The 25,414-nt window shown below is 38.2% G+C and overlaps 1 protein-coding gene across 1 annotated transcript in view; it reads right to left on the reverse strand.

The window, feature by feature from the left end:
* LOC104575608 (erbin-like) overlaps positions 1-25,414 on the reverse strand; it is an 85,038-nt gene that overhangs the window by 45,043 nt on the left and 14,581 nt on the right. The window contains exons 2-5 of the mRNA XM_088527304.1: positions 23,508-23,564; positions 13,488-13,685; positions 11,742-11,859; positions 483-561 (exon numbers count right to left, since the gene is read on the reverse strand). Coding sequence (XP_088383430.1) covers positions 483-561; positions 11,742-11,859; positions 13,488-13,676 — 386 coding nt within the window. The 5' untranslated portion in view covers positions 13,677-13,685; positions 23,508-23,564. The remainder of the gene's footprint in view (positions 1-482; positions 562-11,741; positions 11,860-13,487; positions 13,686-23,507; positions 23,565-25,414) is intronic.

The raw sequence follows: 25,414 nt of genomic DNA on the forward strand, positions 1-25,414 counted from the left end.
CAAATTTCTATCTCTACAAGTGCTACTTCTGCCAGGTTAATTTTGTCACCATACAAGGCAATAGCAAATCTCTTCCTACATGCTGGGTTTACACAACAGCTCTATGGGCTTACAAAAAAAAATATATATATATATATATATATATATTAAAGAAGCAGCACTCTCAGTATATTTGTCTACCTTTCAGAGAAGAGATGGACCAAAAACAAACAAACAAAAAATCCTGGAAAAGCCATATGTCATAGAGCAGTGCTCTTCATATAGCCAAATTATCCACACAAAATACTTCACTGACAACCATGCTGTTTGCCGGTGCAATGAGGTAAATGAAGACATTTGTTCACTTGAGTAAAACTACTCAGATAATTCTGCTCCCGGCCTTCATTTCCAAGGTCTGGCTCACAAAAAGTGGCATGGGATATGTTTGAGACTCAACAGTGTTTGGATAAAATATAAAATATCACAAAAATAGGCAAACTTACTTGGAAATTGGATTTACGCTGGCTTCAACAACTGTCAAGACTTTACAATTCTTTATATTTTCTGGAAACTCCTGTATGCCTGTAAAAGTCAAAAAGAGGTAAGAAAGCAGTGTTAAAATATGAGACTGCCTCACAAGATGCACAACACTTGTTTATTAAAAACAAGCAAAAACCAAACAAACAAAAAGCTCCCACACTTACGCAGTTTATCATTCTCTTCTTAAAGCATTTTAGACCACAACTTACAAAGCAGCATTAGAGACAAAGTGCACTTAAAATTCTCGTTGCTCATTGTCAAATATTCGTCTATCATTTTGCCAAGAAATCAGGACTTCATTCCCAATTACAGCAGATATATATTTTTTTAATTAAGGTCTTTCACATACATAGAGCAAAATTTCGAAGAGGATTTGTTAGGCACCTGCATGGCTTGTATGACATTTGGTTTAAATGGTGAAGCTTCACCTCTTGAAGTAAATTTACAGCACTCAAACACTCTGAAGAGATCTCCCAAAATGTGACACATATTTGATATATTATTAGCTTCAGACTGGAGTAAGTAAACGTGCTGCAAACACCTTTGTCAGAAGATCAAAACATTAAGAAAACTCTTTTTTCCGAGGTTAGCTCCAGAAATGTCAGAGAGCAAATTTGTAACCCACAGATCTGCCAAAATTCCTCTTCGTCAGTGGATGACAAAACACGCTTTGAAAACAGAACCCAATCATCAGCTGCACTAGTAGATCAGCACCAAATCATTTTGCTACAGAATTTCACACTAATCTCTCCTATCCAGTGAAAACAATAGAATGATGGTATCACAACTACATTTCCTTTTGCCTTATACCACAACGTTGTTGTTCTACCTTAAAGCAGGCACTCGTAATTTAACTAAGCTTGACACAACAAACATTCATATTGCAATATTTTGGCATGGATTAAGCAGATGTTCATCAATCACTTCTTAAGGCATATGCTAGTAACCGAAAGGCAGTTTAAAACAACAGTAGCAAACTGCTACTTATCTTGCAGTGAAGGGATGTAATTTTATCTGCTTCTAAAGCGCTGAACAGGTGCATGGGCAGGGCAGCCTGAACCTATGGAGCAAGCCAGCTAAGAAGCAACTGCCCTCCGTGGATGCTCTTTTTTATTCCAGGGGTAGTGGCATTCCAGGCTACTCGCAGCAACATTAACGCTCTTACAGTGCAGCTGCAGGGACAAGTACAAGGACAGGGTCGTCTGACTGAGACTGGCAGGTGGGAATTTGTGTCTCTCCTTGTGTATGTGTCTGGCAACACCAAAACAAGTCAAAAATAGCAAAGCGTCAACGGCAATGTTGATGTGAGAAAAACTATTTTCTCACAGTAGCCTTTGATTCCTTTCGTGTTTGTGCAGTAAGAAAGTTGAGCTTGTAGATAAGAGATCATTATACTACCTGACAAGAAAATTGGCCACAACACACATACTTTTACCTTACATTAATTAATGATGTTGAGGAAGAAAATCACTATGCCCATAAATTCTGTCTAAATACAAACTCTGATTCTGCTAAGGCTACTTTGAGAACTTGACCCAAATCTGTTTGTCACTCCAAAAGGCTGAAGCTCTTGCTTTTGACTCATACCAGGTGTTGTACTCTGTTCTTCAGAGATGAAAGGCAAGAGAAGCACGCTAAGCCACACAGCTAATCCAGATGCTTAAATACTTATTTTAAGTATCATGGATCCTTTTAGGAAATAGCTCATTGAACTAAAGGACAATTAAGAATAGCAGGGAAGGTGCCAGCAGGAATTGAACTATCAACTGTAACACAAGCCAAAACCGCTGCTAATTCTTGTTTTCTTCAGAGGAGCATGTACCTGTGTGTCAATAAATACAGAGCTTTAGCCCTGTGAATTTTAACATGGGATCGTGTGGTTCTTTTAACCGAATCCATTCATTGTCACTCTCTGAGTTTAAAAATCAAAATTTAGAACAAATCCACAATGAGGTTTTACTTCTAGGAAGCAGAGGGGACATTTTCAGCTCCAGGGAGAGTTTGGAAGATTAGAAATCTACACCAAAACACTATTCTGGTGTACATTGCCTAATGCAGGTAAGGTTAATGAGGAAAACATATTATGCTATTCCTCCATGAAGAATGAGGTCTACAACAACCACAGTATGTGACTCCTAAGTTTCACTGGAGTTAGGATAAAAAAACCCACACAAGTCAGAATGACCACAATACTAACTGTAAACTGGTGTTTGGATATCAGATACCCTGGTATAACATGCAAAAATTCATGTTTTTAAAATTAATACCATGCCCACTACTACATCAGGAATTTACTAAAACACAGAAGACTTGAACCTGTAATCAATGTCTAGAAAACAGAAACAAGGCTCTTCCACTAGATAGGAATACCAATATAAAGTTGCTCTCAACAGAGTGGCCAAATAAAATATTAGCTATCCAAATAGAGACATGTGAAATCAGCTTTTATACATGATCAGAAGACTCTATCACAGCCCCTTGTTTGACTGTGCCTTGGGCAAAAGGTAGCAAGAGTTTTAAAAACAAACTAACAATTGAAATCCCACTGATATGGGAAAGCCAACTACGAAGTAACCGATTAATTATCTGTTGCTTTGTTCTTAGAGCCAGGATTGTCACAGTACACACTATCTTACCAACCTCATTTAACACTAGGTACACTGTTAAATAAATATGAACTACCACTCAAAACAGCAGTAAATTGCAGATAACAGCATGTGGCAAAATAAACAGTGCTAATAGTATTAACACAGAAGAAAAATAAGAGATGTTTCCTATCTATGAGGTGATAGGAAGTAGGATTTATCAACTGATCCTACAAAGAGCTTCAGCATTCACAAATGGATCAAATAAACACCACAAATTCTGAGATGATCCACATTGTTTTCTAATAAATACTGTTTTCCTTCAGCACCCTTCTATCATTTAGTTGATCTATTGATCCTCCAGGATTAGAGAAGAGGAACACACTACAGCAACCAACTTAGGGGGTTATCCAGTCTGTTGCAGACTTATCCCACTTCCCCTGAGAAACATCATACGGATATGGATCTTCAGCTTGTTGTTACAAAACAACTCTCACCCAACTTCAGTGCCGTAGTTGACTGACAGATCACTCTTACTGCCTCACAGCAAACAATGCACTGCAATAATGGGCTACAACCTTTTGCAAAGCATGAGAAGAAAAAATACAGCTTGTTTGTAATCTTTAACTACTGGATCCACAAACTAAACTGGGAGCAAAGGTTCCTTGTGGTGCAGTTTCTCTCAGAAGTGAGATTTAAATGACAGCAGTTAGTTTTCACTTGCTCTTCTCTTCCTCCCAGTTTTCCCAAGTATCAAGGATTCTAAACTCACTGTCTAACTTCTGTAACAGCTGACACTGGAAAAAGGCAATGAAGTTGCAAGATAGTTGCAGAAGAATTTGGCAACTGAGTAAAGAAGGGAAAACTAAATTAATGCCTGGGCTGATCCATAAGCAGAAGTCATTCATCATTTATAAACCCCACCTGGCCAAAGCTCCGCAGGCAGCAGGGCCTACAGAGCAGGGTGGGGAACGCAGCTCCCCAGAGCAGCTGCGGCGCATGCGCCGAGGCACCGAGAAGGTCACACGGGGAATTAGGGCCAGTGGCCCCAAGTCTGTAGATCATCAATCCCCTTTGGATAAGGCAGAACAGCTACAATGAGGAATTTCACCTGGTCTCTGTCTCCCCAGACAGCAATAACTGTTTTGGCACAGCTGATTGATAAAGCAAATGTGTGCTAAGGCTCCCCTCACCGTCAGTGCTGGATTAAGGCAGCTGTATGAGTAATTGGGGGCTCACCCACCACCTGGAGCTGCAGCCACCTCCTCCCCTGGACAGCAGATCCTGTTCTCTCCCCAGGGAAAGCATTACTTGCAGAGCAGGAGAGAGAGCTGGAACCACCTTTTCTCTCTTCCAAGAAGAGACTTTGCACTAAGATCAGCAGCTCTGGACTTGCAGAAAATTGTGCAAATCAGATGCATTGCTGGCAGGAGTCTGTGCTGCGATGGATCGCAGAACTGACACGTGCTGTTGATTCGGCTGTGCTCAAGACAGGGGTTTGCTTATGTTCTCCATATGCCAGTCATGTCCTCCTTGCATGCATCTTTCTTTGCAATCAAATGCTCAAACTAGTATTCCTAAACTCAACTTAGTGAAATTCTTATTGCTATAGACAGCACTGGCAGTATTTCCCAATGAACTTCTACCTCTCTTTACACAGGAATGTTTTAAAATAGAGGCTTGCCAAAAGATTTATTCATTATTTCCTAAAAAGCACAGGAAAAAAATAAAATCAGTAACAGATGAGACCTGTGAAAGCTATATGGGTAACACCCCCAAGGAAAGTGTTTACAGCTGGGTCTCTCGGTTTCTGGGAAATGTGAGAAAAAACACACATTCTTTTCCTGCACATGACAGACAGACAGACACAAACCAAAAAGGCCTCTTGCTGCAGGAACAAGTGCTCTCTGCGCAGCCGTCCCGGGCAGCAGCCTCCCAAGTGCAGAAGAGGCAGAGTCAGACCCGCACACTCAGCCTGCGTGGCTACAAAAGGAGCCCTAATGAAGCACCTTCCTCCTCCAGCTCATCTAGTCACCCAGCTCTGAACTCCTGGGCAGGCAGCAGCCCATAAGGCACCATAAAGACAGCAGCTTTGGTGGGTTCTCCACTCAGCCTCCTTGTTCTAATTAGAGCCAGTATGAATTAAACATGGTAATCAAGATAAAATATTTTCAGAGGCCAAGGAAATAAGCCACAGCTGTCCTTAGGATAATGAAAAGCTTTTGTAAAAGCTCAAAGTTGCAGCCAAAAGCTTAATATGCAGTACTGGTCATGCTCTGTATTCTTATATATTTACATAGCTTGCTTTAACCTGAGATTTCTGCAACCTTTTCCACACTAAAAGCATTTTTCATTATTCACAAAGCAAGCAGCATTGTAGATCCCAGTTAATTCACAGATTTCTATACTAGTATTGGTGCTACAGAATCTATAGCTTTCTGTCACTTACTAAAGCCAACTCCACAATCCTTGAGACCTGGGTAAGAAGCCTACCCTTCTCAAGGTTTACAACTCAAATGCAAACCTGTCACAGATTTAAACTATTCAGTTATTAAACTTGTTACGGATTTAACGAAACAGAATAAATGTATATGCCTTTCATTCTCCAGTCCTCTCTGACACACCTCGTTTACGCAGAATAGCTCTCTTATTTGAAAACGTTTTGCTTTTAATCAGCAAAAAAGACAAATAAAATAGTAACTAAAATAAAGTTAAAATTTACAAGAACCTCACTAGATTTATTCATTTTTATTGGAAGCAACTTGGCTTCACAAGTGTCTGCTAACAGCCTGGCAAACAGATTCACCTCTCCATCATTACAAAGCTCTTCACTTCTACAGCCTAAGAAAATATTGAATTTTCCTCTCCTCTCGGTTCTCCCTTTCATTGTGCTTCCTTGCAGGTCTGTAGGCTTAAGCTACAACTATGTTCCTGTCCTACGGTCAGGCTACAATAAAATCGGGTGTTGGACCACTATGTGCAGGGTTGCTAGGGAGGTTGGGAGGGAAAAGAAACAGTCATTACACTGACTTTTCGGAGGAAAAAAAAAACAAAAGATCAATGAAAGCATCAGTTGAGCAACAAACCAGACAGAAACAAATTAGCACTTTTATTTAAAAACTAGCAATTATTTCCATAGGGTGTTTCTTAAATTTTACTAATGAGATTTAAGGACAATTTTTTTCTTATCAGTTACGGTAACTATTACAATATAATTAGATTTAAAACAACAACAACAACAAAAGCAGTATTGGCAATATATTTGGTGTGGGTACTTAACTAAAAATATTTTCTCATTTATACAGTAACAAAACCACTTTACTCACAATTAAGACTTTTTTTTTGCAGAATAAGTGCTCACATTTGGAAAAAGTTGTCATATTAAAGATGCAAAGTACTTCTTCATAGCACTTCAAAGCTTTAAAACAAAGATCTCATGCTTAAGCTTGCGTACATGGTATTACAAAGCTGGCTTTCAAAAATAAGCTTTTTCTCATCTTCAAACTGCTTTGAACCATTAGAAGTCTGGTTTAACATTTCTGAAATTTTTGCTTTGAGACGGTGAAATTCATAAAATTTTAAATATTATTTCAAAAGCTGAAACTCATGCTGTATTTAAAAATACCACAAGTAACTTATACTGCTTAAACTGTCTGAGCTGGTACAGTAGGAACCAAGACCATAATCACTCTTCTCTCTCTTTTTTGTTTTTTTTTTTAAATACTGTGTGTGTCCCGGTCCTTACTGTATCATGTAATTCACACAAAAATGTAACAGTTACTTCTACAGCAATGCCTTTTCTATGCTACGAAAACTAGAGTCCTGAAACAGATTTGTATTACAGTTACCTCAGAATTTCAAATAAATGCACTCACATTCCATATTCGAGACGCAAATTACGCCTTGACTGCACTGGAAAAACCTTTTGTTTACCTCCTATCTTTTATATACGTGTTTTACACAGAATTTAATTTTACTTTGCAGAAATCTTCTATTCAGTGTCTTCCATAACACAGACAAAATATTTAATAAAGAAATTACTAAAAAGGCTTGAAAAAATAACTGTAAATAGAAAAGCTTCCCACATCCTCTAACATCACAACTTAGGATGAACTTCAAATTTATCATCTCTCTATGCAGATACTTATATTAAAGTTATAGATTTAGGAGTCATTAGTAGATTTAATATCATTTCTTCTATTTTACTATCACAGAAGGTACTACCTTGGTACAGAGAGGAAAAAGTAAACTACAGCAAACTATTTATGTGTACAGGACCTTCCTCTCTTACTTGACCCTATGGAAAATAAAATTTGGTCCAGCATTCTTGCTAACTATCAGAAATTTTCACTTCATTGACAAATTCCAACTATACCAGATGGGCCTCACTGGAGTAGACATCCTCTTTCTCTTCCAACTCCCTAACTTTTGGCACACAGCATTCAAAAGCTAGCTTGCCAAGTCAGCAGATGATTTTAAAACATTAAACAAAAATATTTGATCTAGATTTGCATTTTTTAATAATACAAAAATCTTTAACATTACTTTAAATATTTTTATAAGCAGATGTATTAGTTTTTTCCCCTCCTTTTAAGAAAAAATCCTGCAATATAGGCAAGGTGACCTGTTAAAATTTGCTGCAGCATTCCAGTGAAAAAGAACTGCTTCATAAAAAAGGGACTACAAAGCACACCTTTTTTTTTTCAATACACCATGTACCTTTTGCCTCTACTAGTCATTTAGTATTTTAAAAGCCCTAACAATACCAAACTTCAAAATCCAAATCTTTTTCCTTCATCACTTTCTCGTACACAGTCAGACTCTCTCAGCCTGCTTCCCCTCAAGGTAACTTCCCTAGCACAGGGATTTCAAGCCTATTTCCCAGGCAAGTCTAATTCCCTCCTCCCTTGTCATACGCCTCAGCCTTTCCCTTGGTTCTAGTGACCTGCGAAGCCAACTCCCCTTCTTCAAGGAAGGGGTAAAAAACATTTCCACTCCAGTCCTCCACAACCTTCTATGTAGTGACTAAACCTGGCCTCCAGGAGCCTGAAGGAATTAGCTCTACGCTTTAGAGAAATATTAGCTCAAAAACCCAGAACAAGACAGAATTAGGGAATAAAAGTTTGTTTTTTTTCCCTTTAGTCTAATCAAGGAAACACTTTTTCTACTTAGGCCTTGAACTATGGACTTGCAAGTATGTCAAAATTTCTCTTTAGCACGCAACCCAGGAGGACAGAGCAGGACATCTCCTATGCTTTACGTACCATAGGATGCAATTTCTGACCTAAGCACAGCTTCCTTGCTGCATCATTAGCTCAAGCACCATGCCAGCTCCGCAAATAGGGCACTCTCAGGCTTCCAGGGAAAAGCTCCAGAGCTGAAGTGCACTTGGAAAGAAGTAACAGGACACCTTTGATACTAAGGCCTAAGGCCTCACAATAGCCTTGCAAATCGGGTTAAAATGCCAGAGAGGACAACTGAAGTACTCTGTACTTCAAAAAGATACAGAATTTAAAGGCTCTTGCCAAGACTAAAGACAGAGTTAAAATTAACTCTGTTCCAGGCTTGCTGTACACATAGCAGCAAATGGATATTTTAGGCTACATCTTCATGTAGCCATGACCTCTTCAGCAGCCACAAATAGCATATTCCAAACCAAATGTTTATGCTAAAACTTGTGCATGCTGCAGAACATGCAACTGTTACAGCCTTGTGCTCTGTAATTCAGCACACACCTCAACATCCATTGCTGCATTGAGAGGAAAGTGGATAAATTAAATGAAGAAGAAATCTAGAGAAAGATGAAAAAAAAAAAAAAAAAAAAGCCACATGCCTGGCTCAAGAAGGCCTAGCAGCACAAGATGCTGGAGACTGGACATAGCACATGTGTATCCTTTAGGAACTTCTGCCCGGACTTCTGCCTCTGGCCACCAGGCTAGGTGAAAATTTGTGTTGACTAAATATGGACATTCTTAAGTATCCAAATAGGCATGTCTGTTATGCCCCTGTTATACAGTCTTAGGTATTATACATATGAATCAGACATTTAAATCTGAAAAAAGAAAAACATTTATGATCCATTAAAACATTTTCCATCAAAATGGTTTTTCAGATTAATACGTTAAGTGATAGCATCTGCTCTCTTGATTAATTCCTGCAACTTTAATTTCTTGCCTGAATAAGAATACAAATATTATGCTCACACACAAACACACACTCTATTTTACTTGAAAATATGGATGCTGTCCTGTACAAAAGATCTCCCCGTCCTGTGTGGGCCGGCTGCAGCACTACCCTCTACAATTCACGGGTTAGCCTGACCATATTTCAAAGCCGAAGCTTTGTTCTTCGTTTTTATCAGGTCTTTAAGAAAGGGTAAGATGTATATCTGTGGTCAAGGCATGCCTGCGCCATGAACAGCTCAACTATCCTACATGAAAATCATGTGCATTAGCATTTCAAAACTTAAGGCTACCTTTATAACTACCTTTCTAAAACCATAGCCTTAATAACTGAATGCCCATTTCATCCAAAAGCACCCGCACTCCATGCTTTAGCTTCATCGATGGCAACGCATAATACAGTATATTAACATCAGAAGAAAAATGGAGGACTACCACCTTCTTAATTTCTGTAACTGCAGCAGAGTGACAACTCCTGCACAGTTATTTAGGAGATTTGGCATATTCATCATTCTTAAGTACAACTGCTGGTTACTTGCCAAGCTTCCAAGCTTTTTTTTTTTTTTTTTTTGCAGATTAGCAAAAGCAACTCTTGTGCTTCCCACAAGATCCACTGCTTCCCTATCATATTCTTTCAATACCTGTTGGGTGGCGGGAAACAGGAAGGAAATCAAAAGATGCTTGATCAGCTTTACTGGTTCTTGGAAAACTGAAGACATTTGTGTTTAGCCATGTTTGAGAGAAAAAGCAAGACAATCCTGGTCAGTGGGAAACTGAGAATTAAGTTCTTAGGAAGAAAGAAGGAGACCCAAGGAAAGAGAACAGCATTCCAGCTGTCAGAACGAATAAAGACAGAATTGCCATGGTTGCAGCAGTGAATAGGGAAGGGATCCTCACCACGCAGGGACAAATTCAGACCCCAGTTTGTTTCCCAAGTTTACAAGGTTGTCAGGAGAGGAAGGCTTGGGGAGAACAAGGTGTCCAAAGGGAAGCGAACATGTGGTCTCAGGGCTATTTCTGATATGCACACTAGGCAGAGAAGCTATCCAGGACACACTTGAGATGGACAGCAGGCACATGAGAACAGTTTACATTGGTGTCCCATCTATCGTTTGTACTGCAAGATGTTAAAGAGAAGAACCAACCTCCCCCAAAAACACATATCCACAGTTTATCGGGATGGCGAAGCACTGAGCTGCTGCCTTCTTAAATCCAAAAATTGACACCCTTTTCGATAGACAGCACACTCTCATCAGTCACTGACAGGCTACTTGTATATATAAGATGAGGAGTTTGCCAATACCAGAAGTCAGAAACTCTTTTACTGCTTTGGAATCCAATTCCTTGAGGACTTCTGTGTGGGAAACAGTTAATCCTTTTCATAGTTCTGATTAGGACAAAAGAGATGACTTACTTAACTGCAAAGCTCAAGGACAGTGCTTTTTAGGAAAGACCAAGAACCACTTGTACCAGGAACAGAGCAGTAACAATCAAGTCACTTTGTTACACCGTAAATGCTATATTTACTGTACAGAAATAAAATAACAGTTGAACCACAGACTGGGCTACAGCAGACAGCGAAGGAAAATGACAGTATCTGCATGACTGCAATATTTGTATTACTAAAAAGCAGAACTTTTAGTCTAAAATTTCAGCAAAACTTTTATTCTTACTCTGCAACAGGTCCTCTTAACTTCCCTTTGAGTCAAGGCAAGCCTATTACATTCTCACCAATTCAGCATGTGATTCAATATACTTTCTAAAAACGAACCACAAAAACAAGTCTGATGACAGTTTAAGTTATTTCAATTTCCTCACAGTGGCACAGAGCTGCCGACTTGACCGAACAGTACCATTAGAAACCCCACATGCACAGCGCTCGGCTGACAACTTTTCACAATCTATCAAGCACTCCAACATGCCAGGAACGATGGAGTTTGAGAGTCACACACGTGAGCTAGTCACTGCCCAATGTCACTTACTCACCCCCAAGATGAAGGTTCCCAGCCTCACAGCAGAGATGGCAAAGCAGTCAAAGTCCTACTAGAGTTTCCAAACTGCATACTATAAACCAGCAACTTTCAACTGACACCAAGAAAAGAAGGTCCTAAAAATTCTACAAATGTTTCTGCAAATACAACTCTCCTCTATAAGAGCCTCTAAAAGTAATAAATCTGTGCATATGCATAATTAAGAGCATATGAAAGCACTTCACCACAACAGGCTTTCAGTAATGAAACTCAAAGTACAAACTCCTTAATTTGGTAGGTAGAACAAACACACACTACAAACAGACCATTAAAGAGAACCTTTTGTGTAAAGCAATGATTTAGACTAGCAAATTAAGATTTATTAGATTTAGAGTTTCTAAGAATAATACTTTCACTTGTAGCTTTTTTATAGTCATGTGAATTTGCCTTTTAGCAACCCCAGTATAATAAGTGAAGTGACTTACCATTCTTGCTGACATCCAGTTCCCTGAGATTAATGAGATTTGCGATGGATGCTGGCAATGTGGTTAGATCATTGTCTGGCAAACTCAGCTTGTGCAGAGACTGACAGTTAAAAAGTTGCTATCGAAACAAAGAAAAAAAGTGAACGTGATTTACTCCTAGTTTCCTCTATATATCTTTTGTTATTAATCCCCTTAAACTTCTGACCTCAAAGCATGAAGGCCAGACCGTTCAGAGTCTTTCACTACAGAAAGTTAATCTGACAATTAGTTCACTCAAAATTAACCAAGTTTACAATGCTTAGGACAGCAAAAAAACTGCAAAAATTCACAGCAAACCAGTGGCTGTGTTTAGTATTTTCTATGAACCCCTGTCAGTATCGCAGAAACTAGACTGCAGTCATAAATAGTATGAAGTATTGCCATAAAGTTACTTTAGATAATATCCAGAAATTGAAGTTTGTTTAAGAAAAAACAAACAAATAAGAAACTCCACCATTTTTTAAAAAAGTCTTAGCATTCTGGAATATGGCATTGGAGTAGGGACCGATCATTTCTAACAGAAGTTAGAAACTTTTCGGAAGATGAAATGGAATAAAACCATTACACTATACTAGGCTCTAACTCAAGCATACTAAAATTCAACAAAATTCTAATGAATACTAGTGTAAGTATTATCTCAGAAGACAGAAAACTCTACACAATAAATTCTATACATATTTATTATAATAATTTACATATAAGTATATACATACACACACATCTAGTTTCAACTCATACGCTTTTAGCCCTGTTCACTTTAAGAGCATGAATTTTCACAGATGGCTTCTCATGTGCATATAAGGGAACTTTCTCCAAAGCACTCAATTCATCTTCACTGGGATCCAGGTCTTTGATCAATTAAGGTAATACACTGAAATAGCTTTATTTGCTTATTAGTTTCAGTTATCTTTACTCCCAAAATATAGCACAGATGGGAGCTGGTTATAACCAACTTTCTAACAGAGCAAACCACAGCCATTCCCCATGGCCATGGGGTTTTGTACATAGTTATTACAAATCAATTTTAAATATTAATTACTATCTTAATTCTATCAAAATAAGATCTAGTAGCGCAATGCTATGATCACTTTGTACTCCTCAAGTCTCCCTGACGTCAACTTCCATTCTCTTCAATAGTGTACTGTTAATTCAGCACAGTGTGTCTTCCAATTTCTGAAGTAACAATAAATATAGATTTATTAAACATGTAATGAAGCTGATATTCTAGCTCACAAACTTTGTTAAAAGCTCACTGTTCCAAAGTAAAATGTGAAACTAAGTGCATAAATTCCTTAGACTGTAGCTGTCTGTTGTGGGCACAGAAGTCCAAACAAGATATTGAACACGCTTATTTTATCTTCATATATTATTGAAGCTTCAAAATAACACCACAATTTGTGGCACACCATCAGTCAGTATCAGGAGACACGCTACAGTAATAAGTTACCCTGCCTCTTCTGCTATGCACTACTTTCTCTTGGGGTGGATCAGTTTCTGTACAAGCCAGTACAGCAGACTGGTCCAGCTAAAATGCATAAATATTCTTCTTCCCACGACTGCTTCTGCTGGGACCAAAAACAACTTAAGAGCATTTAGCAAACTGCAACCTGAAAGCTGAAATAAAAAGCTAGACCCAACCAGGCCCTACCCAAGCAGATGAAGTAATAGAGTTAAAATGCACCATAAAATGAAAACCACTCAACATACCTTTGGAAGCTCTTCAATCTGATTAGCATCTAAATAAAGTTCCTCCAAGGTCTTTTCAAAAGTGAAAATCTCCTTAGGCACCTGTTCCAGGCTGCAGTGAGAATAATCTAGTGTAGTGACTGTTTCTTCCTCTCCACGCAGACAGCGGCATGGCACCAGCCGCACCAACAAGTTCCGCTTCGTTGTCATCTTCAGGCACTGTAAAGAAGAAATTGATAGATTTAAAAGCCTACAAGATAGTTTCAGAAGTATCTAATTAGGAATTTTCTCAAACTTCCCATGGCTGGCAGGTATCTGGAAAGAAAAAAGTGTGTATAGAGGGTGGTGTGTGTGTATACAAGTAAATATATAAAATATATATAATAAAATATATACATAAAATATTTAACTGCTCATACACATGCACATATATAAAAAGTATGCAAGTGTATGTGTGTGCGCCTATGTAAGCACTTCTAATACAACACATCTTCACTACTGCATTAAATTTGACTTAATATACCTTCAAATTCTTAAAATTTAGCCTGCAATTTGTCACCTGCCAGCACAGCACTATACTACACAGAAGCAGAGTTTTGAATCAGCAGTTACTAAATGTCAGTCCTATGCATTTATGACATATCTTCTTATTCCTACCCTTATGAAGGCGATATCAGATGGTATTTTTGCTTAAAGCAATAATATCCACCTTCTAAGGAGCATTACAGCTGAGCTAGAAAAAAGGTTAAATTGAAGCAACTAGTAAGATAAAATTCATATCCCTTAATTTTAAAACCCTAATTTAAAGACAGAATATAGCAGAGAGAGGAAACATGGTTTCAATAAATTCACCTAACTACAGCTTAAAAGAAAAGGTTTCCAAGAGTTTGGGTAAGAAAAAAAAAAAGTTCCTTCAATTTCATACAATACCATTCAGTTTGTAAAACTTTAGCAAATTACACTGCGCACACTGGAACTAATTGACTTTCATTTGCTATGGAGATGGACTTTTTCCCCGTCTCTACATTCAGTGATTTCTACAATTTTCTCCTCTTCCCTCCAAGGCTCCTACGCAGCAGGAAACAACAAGTATAAACGGTGCGACCTGATTACCCACCACCAGTGAACACCTGCCATGTTCTACCTCTTCCCCTCAGCAAGGGCACAAGTTTATGTCCCTCTCCCTTTGAGCAAAACTTAGAGAAGGAATCATCTTCAAAATGTCACCTCAGTTTCAAGTTTGGCATAAATCATCTTAGAACTTTTTGAGGAAGAAGCAATATACGTATATAAGCAATAAGATCATGTAAGCTTAATTTTCTCAGGAAACTAGGCTAAAAAACAAACAAACAGAAAACCTACAAAATACCAATGAATGATTATTCTTTCCAGCTCAAATATTCAGATTAATTCCAATTTAAGATATGCACATTTAAAACAAAACAAACAAAAACCCCACATTTTTAGAAACGCAAAATTTAAAGCCCATCTCTGAGCTTGGTGAAGGACAACATTCTTCTCTGAACACCAAAAAGACCCTTCAGATGCATCTGGCAGACGACACTTGAACACACACAGAATATAGCCAGCAAACAGCAGCACAAGGAGAAAATAACAGGGCCACTGTATTATATAATACGAGTCACGAGTTGCAGGCAGTCCTCAAGCTGCAGGATACTTTTTTTTTTTTTAAAGCTCTAATGCACTTGGATTTTTCCTCCTTCAGCAGCTAGCTTGGCAAGTACCTGACATAGTATGTATAATTTATATGACAACATGTTTTCCTATACTGCATATACTGATATACGAAATACTACTGTACCTCACAACTTTGAATAGTAAGATGACTATTACCATTCGCAGGGTACAGGGTACATTTCACATCCATCCATTAAAACTATGGAAGAAAGCTCTGAAACAGCCATCGACAATTCTGCTTCTTACAGTTGCTTCAGCTTCTGATAAGTATGTTTCAGTATACTGGAAACATGAATCAAGAAACAAATGCCAGAGTGGCATCATGGTGCTGGGTCACATCACAGAATGGATCGGGCTGACAGAGATCTCTGGGAGCACCTGATCCAGCCCCCTATTCAAGGATGGCTAGCTTGAACAGGTTGCTCAAGGAGCAGGACCACGTTCTGCTCTGGAGAGCTCCAGGGATGCAGGAAGACTCCATAGCCTCTCTGGGCAACCTGCTCCAGTGTTTAACCACCCACACGTCTAGTCAGCTACAGGGTCAGCTTTAGTAGCTATACTCACAGCTTATAGCCAAAGGCAAAACAGTAAAAGCATAGTTAAGTAGCATGACTTTGATCAAACTGAGCATACGTTTACTAGAATGCTTCAAAAAACAGAACGAAGCAGAAGACACACGTTTAAGTAAATGCGGGGAACCACGCTGCGCGCTCCAGTCCAAAGCTGCCCTGCACAGGTTCCCATTTCCAGAGGGGGGTTTAGAGGGGCGCTCCTCGGCAGGGAGGGCTGGCGCAGGAGGCCGCGCGCGGCAGGACGGCGCGCGAGGATCCCACGGCCACGGCGCAGCTCCAGGCACAGCGCCACAGCCGCCCTGCGGCTTCCTGCCGGCCACCGGCCTCGGTGAGAGGCGCCCTCGTGAAAGAGAGCAACGAGGCACTGAAGAACAGAGTCTAGCATTATAACCAAAGGCAGCAAAACATGATGTTGCACAGAACATAAGCTTCACCCTGGACAGTTTGGTAACTATGGAAAAGACAGAAGGGAAAGCACAATATAACACTGTTTCTCTTCTACAAAAAAAGGAACTCTACCAATTAAGAGAAAAATCTTAATTTCATCGTGTACCATAGCATCAGACAATCTGAAAGCATTAAACGAAACAATGCTTACAATTTATCTTTCTCTATCACTGAATACACCCACATTTTTCAGAACCAGATCTACTAAAGAATTCAGGAAAGAAACAAACTAAACTACCACATCCCCCAAACCCTTGACACTAATTTACCTCAGGTTCTGTTTACAGCCAAAAGAGGAAATCAGGTGCAGATACATTTATCTTATTTCCAGGGGTGGGGGATCACTCTTCAGAGTCAGAAGCTTTTATCTGTAATCATTAGAGGCTCAAAAATCAACAGGCCTAAGGGAAGAATCAGTTGGATTCTGCTTGTAAAAACTTAATCTACCATGCTACAAAATTCAATGTTAAAAAATACACACAGTTTGGTTAGATATGTTAGCTAATTATAAACAATCAGATTTCTAGTTGCTCTTTTTTGCACTATGCACCACCTTTAGCATTAACCTAAGACACTTCATACCTCTTCCTTCTCCCACAAGTTTATTCAAGGATTATGCCTAAACAGAGAGTCTGGCACCTCCAGGACAGTTCAAAAAGGAATAGGTAGTTCAAACTAGACAGATGTCTCTTTCAATCAAATATTGAAAGATGTCTCTTTCAATCAAATACAGGTCTTCGCACATTTACACTGTGATACTACTAGATCAGAAACTCATTCCACAACTATTATATAAAATGGGACTAAAAACAAGAACAAAAGTCTATTTACCCATCTATATCCTGCACTCTAAGGGTAATGATGCATATGCTGATGGGTTTTCCTCTATTGGTTCCATAGTAGTGAAGACTAATTATTCTGGTCAGTCTCTTATGAGAAACTTGTTTTCTTCCCATAAAAAAAACAAGCAACAACAACACAACAACAAAAAACCAACCAACCAAACAAAAAAACCCACCCAATCAGCACTTACCCATGATAACTTGAAAAACAAGGAGATAAGCCATCACAATTGAAATAAACACTTTTTTCTTTTATATAACGTACATCAAATCTTTACCTTACCATTTATGCATATATCAGAGTATGTTTGAAAACTGTGAATGACTTGAGAGCTGTTTCAAATTTTAAAAGTGGCAAGGAAGGCCAAAACTGATCAAAGAGTAGCCTCTGATCACATTTTTTTGTTTAAGCAGGCCAAAATGTCTATCACATGTGCACGCCCACACCCCCCGTTCTCAGTTTTGAAAATGCAGGTTCACTACTTCCCATAGACTATCCACAACCACGCACCACTGATTAGGCTACAGTTGTTAATATAGGAAACCCTTCAACTACATCAAGAACTTATAAAAAGCTCGACACGTTTTCATTGCTGTTGATGAGCTGGCAATATAGTTTGAAAAGACACATAAGCCTACTGTGGAATTTTTCAGGATTTTAGAGCTTTCAGTTCGGTTCTTCTGCCCTCCCTCCTCCTTTTTGTGAAGTAATCTCCCATATTTCCCACACCAATATTCCCGAAGACAAGTCTTGCAAATAGCCAGGTCTTCAAAACACCACGCATGCTCTATTCACTGGTAGAGGAGCACTGCAAATACTATGGCTATTATTTAAACACACATGCAAGGCAGACAAGAGGTAGAAAGTGAGACACAAGCCATAATTCAAAATTAAACAGGCTGAAGTCTCGCTTGCAATTACAGTCCATATTTTCCTACTCATTGTTACTTTGCTATCTTCCATTGTTAATCAGGAGGTACTGGCCACCTAATTATGTGTAAGCTTGACATGTCTGTTTTTACAGACTACATGATATTCTACAATAGAAGAAAAATAGACAAGCTATGCTTTCAGTGAATGCTAAACTATGTGTTTAGTTTTAATATCAAAAAACCCTTTTGCTCTGTTGGAAACTGCTATCGGTATTTGAAACAAACCCACATGTTATGTTTCTGATAACAAGGTTAATAAATGGCTTTCTATAAACTAGAGACTGAATTTCATCAGTGATGCCAGCTAAAAATACCATAGGAACAATTTTTGTAACAACTACAATATCCAGACAAAATTATTGAATTATAGTATTTATTTTGCCTTAGATTCTTCTACCAGACTGCTGTTGTAACAGCAATGGATGCTACCTTTAAGTATTGAGATATCTTTCATGAAGGGAAAACAGAAAAAAAAAAATCCCCAGAAGCAGAAAGCCAAATGATCAGTTCAAAAGGTCATGACCAACAAGAGAGACCAACACACGAAATGAAGGAGGATGTAGACTAAGTATTAATTCACAAGAGTGCCATGCAGAAATACCACCCCATCCTGGCACACATGGACGATTTCCTGCACACTTCATCATCCAAGGGCCTGGCAGACCAACAGCAGACTTACCAAAACCCCTGTAGAACTGCATGCCCAACTATGTTCTGATGAATATTAAAACATAAGAATTTAACCTCTGCTTCTTTAAAGTAAAATCTAAGATGTCAGGCTTCTTTTTCCTAACCTCTGTTGATCAGCTATAAGAACAGTACTATTTCTGAACAGAGCTGGTTTCAATGTACTCTTAGTCACTTGAATTTCCTGTCTGATGCTAACAAGACGTGACCGCTCACACTCTATGTTGGTGAACAGACTTTTCCCCCTGACCTCAAAAGGGTGTCACATCTGCAGCAAAGATGAAAATGAAACCAGCTATCAGATGTTTATACAGACAGAACTGCTATGCACAAAAGTATCTGGTCAGGTTCCTTTCAGCCCTCTTCAGTATGCGCAATGTTTTAAACATTGTAAATGTTTTAAACACAAAAAGGGAAGGTACTCAAGTATAACAGACACAACATTGTTCACCTGGCCAGGTGAGAGAAGCCCCAACACAGTCCTGTTGAAACAGAGGATTCTGGAGAGAAAAAAAAATATATACTGTTTATTAAGAATCTTATGCAATATTCTTAAGCAAAAGAGAATCACTTCTTCTGTTCTAAAACTAAGTAACAACAAAAGAAGGATCCTACACTGGAAATGAAAACATGTCTGTCTGTTTTTGGAGATGTTAATGGGCCCTGAAAAACATTACAGGTTTTTGTCTGCAAGTACAGAAAATGGGTATACAACGTGTATTTGGTTTGTTGTTAAAACAAACTCAAAACTTCTAGCGCACTATAAAAGAATCTCCTCCAAAAAACCACAGTGACAGTCCCTTTGAATTTGGAGAAAACTCTGAATGTCTTTGTACCCTAAGAAATTCCAACATCCTTTTACAGGAAAGCAAAGATAGAGTTATCCTTCAGTCTTTAATCTTAAAAATGGTTTGGCATCTCTTGCTCATTAACAAATCTCGTACTAAAACTAAAAGGTTTCTGGAGATTCTTTTGGGTTTTTTTTTAAATGTTTAAAACATCAAGACCTCACTCATCACAGAAAGGAATGGGGAGATTCTGATTCAACAGACAGCAGTCAGTACTCAGCAAGTACCTGGAACTTGTACTTCCAAGGAACTTCCAAGACTTGGAAGTTTGTTTTCCCATAGCCCTTCTTGTCTTCTTTACAAAGGTTACATAGGGCTCTTGAACCTGAAGGACACGGCAAACAAACCTAACACCAGCAAGAAGTGTATACGATGAAGAGACTGTCTCTCTACAAATGCACTGGGATTCTCTGGCTATGCTTTCAAGACCTCATTTGGTGACAACACAAAATTAAGTTTTTTCTGCCTCCTTCTGCCTCCCATTTAGGCTATTTGTTTCTGTCTCTTCCAGAAATGTCAAAAACATTAAAAAATATCAAGTGGTTATGGCATGCATTTTATAAAAGAGATCAGCAAACACCCAGTAGAAACCTAGGAATCGAGGGGAGAGAACAAGTAACCTGAAATGACAGACTTCTGCAAGGGGTTTTGTGGAACAATCCCTCTTTAAGGTGAAACTACAGTCTGCGCATCCCTGCATCTGACATGAAAACAATGCTTATCTGTTTGCTGGCTGGCTGCAGTCATGCAGACAGGGAACACTAAAGCAAACATTGTGCTCAGTCACATGTAATATCCACAGCAAACGAAGGGCTTTTCTCATGAAACAACAATGGTGCGTGGTAACAACAGGACGAGGAACATGATATGTTTTAGTAAGTAAATAGAATCAATTGTTAAATACTACATACATGCATGTGTATATTTACATACATACACACATATGTATCTATGCATGTGTGTAATTGGCAACAATAATTAGCAGCAGACCATCACCCCACTGACCTGCAAGGAGCAGGGCAGCAAGATAACTTCAGTAGTGTTTGGATGAGCAAAGCTGAGTGTGAATTTTGCAGACAACATTTGTTGAAGTCACTTTTTTTTTTGTATGTTATGAAATAAATTTGAACTAGACTAACATCTCCTATTTTTCTTTGTTTTAAAGATCTGAGATTCTCAAACTAATTATAAAACCTCTTCACTCATTTATAAAATTATTAATGGTATCAGCAGTTTTTTTCTTCAAAAACAGTGTTTTCTTACTTTATTAAAACTATCTAGTTAGCTACTATCCAGATTTGTTGGAAATTACTTTAGATAAAGTGGAAAACTATGCTAAAAAACCTGATGAGTTATTATGACAAATCAAATCCACCATAAGGATAACAAAAGAGATCTCTGGAACACTTATTTCTATTTTCATAATATAAGGCAATAACAATGAAGTCTTGCCCTTATCTCAGGGAAAAAAAAAAAAAAACACAGATTTTCTTCGTAGAAACAAATTAACAATAATTTTTTTTTAACTGAGATAAGCAGTAGAAAATGCTTGATAAATACCTGCCTAATAAAAAGACACTGTACTTTTAAGCACAGGCTTTTGCTAAAACGGACCCTACAACATTCTTAGACCAAGACATAAGTAAGGCAGAGTTACTAGAGCACAGATCTATAATTTAAGCTAAGATCTGTTACCGAAATAATCTTTAGAAAAGGTTAGAAAAAGAACAGTTTAAGAATACCATTACACATAAAGTGTTCAGATACATGCACAATTTTAATTCTGATTTTTGTACTAACACTACACAATAACATACGATACTTATTGGCATTTGCATGGCCAAACCGCTGTCATTTCAGCAGCATATTAGGGTGTGTTCGCCCCACTCACATACCACTAGCCCAGGTAGCTATAAGCTTAGTTCTCACACACCTCCTTTTGATTTTTCTAAGGGCAGCTCTGGAAACTAGCTTCCATCTGGCCAGTCAAGCTATCAAAGCGCTACTATAATACCTCATCTGAAGAATGGTCTCTAATTGTATCCCATTAACAACACTGCTGAGATTATTATTACATCTGAACTTCATTGCTGATGTTTGACTTGATTGCATATTCTCTGGATAAGTACTTGTAGTGTTACTAAGAGAACATGAAGATGAATAAATTGATTTAAAAAAAAAAATCATTGCACTTGAGCCTCCCTCCTTCCCTTCAAAAAAATCAAACAAAAAAGCTATATAAATTCAAGCACACCTACTATTGCAATTTGACATTTGAAAGGAACTACAGCCACCCCTCCCACTTCAGGGTAATATTCAAAAACCTGAGCTTATTTAAAAGCCACAATATTAATTTTTTTAATGGATAAATATTTTCTTTACAATATGGAATTGACAAATGTTTGCTTGGTTTTGGAACATTTTGGGTTTCTTACTTTTGAACTTATAGAGCAGCCAGGAACAGGAAATAGTCTTATTATCCCACCGAAGAGAGCTCTGATCCCTAATCCCCACCACCAGGCTGCACAAAAATCACTGCCACTACATAATGACTTGGCATCTATTCACTCATTTTTATATTAAGTGATTCTGCTATCTTTCACTGTTGCTGTTGCAAAAAAAAAAAAAAAAAAAAGACCCATGGAAGCAAACCGGACAAGTCCCGACTTTGTATTTAAAAAAAAAAAAAAAAAAAAAAAAAAAAAAGACATGGTAAGCCTGCTGGAGGACCTATAAAACCTTATTAAACCACTTATGCCTCCACTCTTTAACAGGTTATGTTTGCAGCTACTGCATGAGTAAATACTGTATATCACACACTGCCAACACATACTCAAACAGAAAGGCAGCTCCGCCGTCTTAATCCCACCAGGTACCACACCAGAGTCAAGAGGCACCAGTGAAGAGAAAGAAGGGGAAAGAGGCACAGGCAGTAGTTTGCCCACGGGAAGCCCCAGTCCCCGCGGAGCAGCGAGCAGAGCCGAGGCAACGCGGCAGCGCAGAGGAGCCAAAGCTGCCACGTGCTGCGGGCTCCATCACCGGCCCGAGACACGGAGCTTGTGCTCGTGTAGCAAGGCCACACAGGACTCAGAACATTCTGTATACTTTCATCTCACATTTTAGAATTAGTCTTTAAATTACAGTGCCTGATGTGTCGATATTTATTAACTTTTCCACAATTTGAACAGCACTATTAATAACCTCAGAGCAGATGGAAGTTGCATGGTTTTTTTTTTTTTTTTTTTTTTTTTGGAAGACACTCTACAAACTCAAATAGAAGACAAAAAGACTTGGCATTCTTTTCATTCATAAGAAATACTTGCTTCTAGAATTCTCTATGAGGGAAAAGCAGCATCTGCGCTGGCATCATTAAAAAAGGAAAAAAAAAGCTGATTTCTCAAAATGTATGGCTTTTTAATAAAGCTTTGAAAAGAAAATTGAAATGTATTTGGCTTTTTAATACTTTTGAGGACTTTTAAGCATGACTTTAAACTAAAGAACATTAATAAGCAAAAAAAAAAAGAGAGAGAGAAATGGCATTTTATCATGTCTCCCTGCGCTTTTGACCTGCCAAAGAGAAAGGAGGACACTGTGGTACAACTCAAAACATCCTTTCAAACACCTTTTATCCATATCTTTTGAGAGTGTGCTCATCTTCCCTAGAAACTAAACACGTTTGTTTTTTAAAAAGCAGTATAAAATGGTAATGCTTCAGAAGTCAGAATTTTTAATAATGGACATAAAGCTTTGAAACAGTCAACTACTCTCCAGCTACCCTTCAACGTAGTTTTCACGTGCTCCCCGTTCTATACATGTACAATTACATATGAATATGCATCGTTCACTTAGCTCGTATCAACAAATATTTGCAGTTACAGAAGTTGTCTTCATTACAAAATAAAAGCTTATGTAGAATGAAATCTGAGTTGAATATGGCAATATATGAATCAAAAGAAGATTTATTTTCTACTATATTGCTCTGCCAGTCCAAAAGAAAGAAAATACAGCACTTACCACTGTGTTACTTTTTCCTCCCTGCTGCTTCTTCCCTGAGCTTTCAAACCCAACATTCTGTTTAAGAAAAAGGCAAAAATATTCAGTTAGTCCCACCCCAACCGAATAAAGAATATGGGGGAGAAAAGAGCAATATCACTCTGCACCCTGCTTCAGTTTTCATTTTATAGCATTCTGTCTATTTTGCTTCCATTCACTGTATTTATTAAGGCTCATTTATATCAATTTTATTTATAGCAATTTTAAAGTTATATGCAGCAATTAAGGAAAAAATCCACGTCAGGAATTAACAAAACATTACAAGAGCACACTTCACCCATAAACTTATCACTTGAAGAATTACTTAGAAAGTCACAACACATGTTTAACAAAGCTTATCAAATAATGCTACCTTTACTGAATTAAAGCAATCTAACAAGAACAAGAACAAACACCATTCAACACATCTCAACCAGACACACTCAGAATTATCAGCTGGGCCTGTAAGAAAGGATAAATTCTCTCTACAACAACAGCACTAACAACAAGTAGCAGCACATGTCTTCAGAGGATCAAATATCATTATGTTCAGACAGATCATCTAGCTGAGCAATCATTTAGTCACATACAACAGCCAGAGCAAAGTCAGATGGAACTTAATTTGCCAAATCTGTAGTACCTACACAAAAAATATAGCTGGTTGGAGTGCAAGTAGTAATTTCACTAGAAAAAAAATATATATCCATGAATACAATAAAATTAATTTCAAATAAAGAGCTTTCAAAAACATAATTGTCTATAATAAAAAGAATTAAGTGTCTTCATAATAACTTTGAGACAGTCTTCAAAACTGTCCAAGAAGCAGTGGAAGTGACTTGGTTTGGGGTAAGGAGCAAGAGAGAGCACCATCACAGAAAGACAAACTCCTTTGGCAGGAAGGATTAACTATAGGATGGCGCTGGGACCAACTTTGACCTGTTGCACTTTTGCTCCTCGTTTTAGCAGCTAGTGGTGTTAATTCATACATTCACACCAAATAGATTCCAACGCCCTCAACTGGATAAACATTCAGGTACTTTCAAGAGCAGGACAAACAGGGTATGCAAGTGACAGGGGAAAAAGAAGCAATGAAAGTCTCAAGTCTTTCAGGTTTCTTGCTGAAAAGATTCTATCATTTATTTCAGCCCAGAAATACAAAACACGAGCAACAGTCAAGACAATTAAATACATAAGACAGGCAGCAAGGATCACACCTAAGTCTGAAACCTGGGATCTTAGGAACAATCTATGTCAAATTGCCACGAGTACATACTTTGCTACTACTGAAAAATTACTTAATCCTTACAAATCTATTTAGCGACTTTGTACACAAGATCACAAAAAGAACTGCAGGCTTGCAATGACTCTGCTAGGATAAACAAAATTAATCCAGAGAATACTGTAGCGCAGGGCCTGATGCAGCAGCAAGACAGGCAGAGGATTTTGCCTCTGGAAAGAATCAAGACTTCGCAGGCAAAGCCTTCTTGCTAGAAAAACGATCAAAGAAACAGGCAGCCCTATAATGATCAAAAAAAGCAGTAAACCAAAGAGATTTTTCTTGCATCATTTCCTGACACCTGTTAAGCCTGCTCTGTTGAAATGCCCAGGAGAATAAACTTCAGCAGTAGGAACCATTACAAAATTATGAAATGTTTATAGACTTCAAAACCAAACAGAAAAAAAAATCATTTGGTTTCAACTGTCCAGAGAAGATAATACAGCAACTGGGATGCTATCTTCAAGTCAAGCCTGTATTTCACAGTGCACAAAGAGATGATACAGAAGTTCTAGCTTGCCTTGAACTAGCCATGTGCAGATCAAGAGTAGAATTTAAATCACTTGGTAACTGCTGAGTTCTATTAACCTTCATTCTTCAAAATTCATTAAAA

The sequence above is a fragment of the Tinamus guttatus genome, unplaced genomic scaffold, assembly GCF_059628265.1.
Source record: "Tinamus guttatus ecotype Peru unplaced genomic scaffold, ASM5962826v1 Tinamus_guttatus_pri_ptg000277l, whole genome shotgun sequence".
NCBI lineage: Eukaryota > Metazoa > Chordata > Aves > Tinamiformes > Tinamidae > Tinamus > Tinamus guttatus.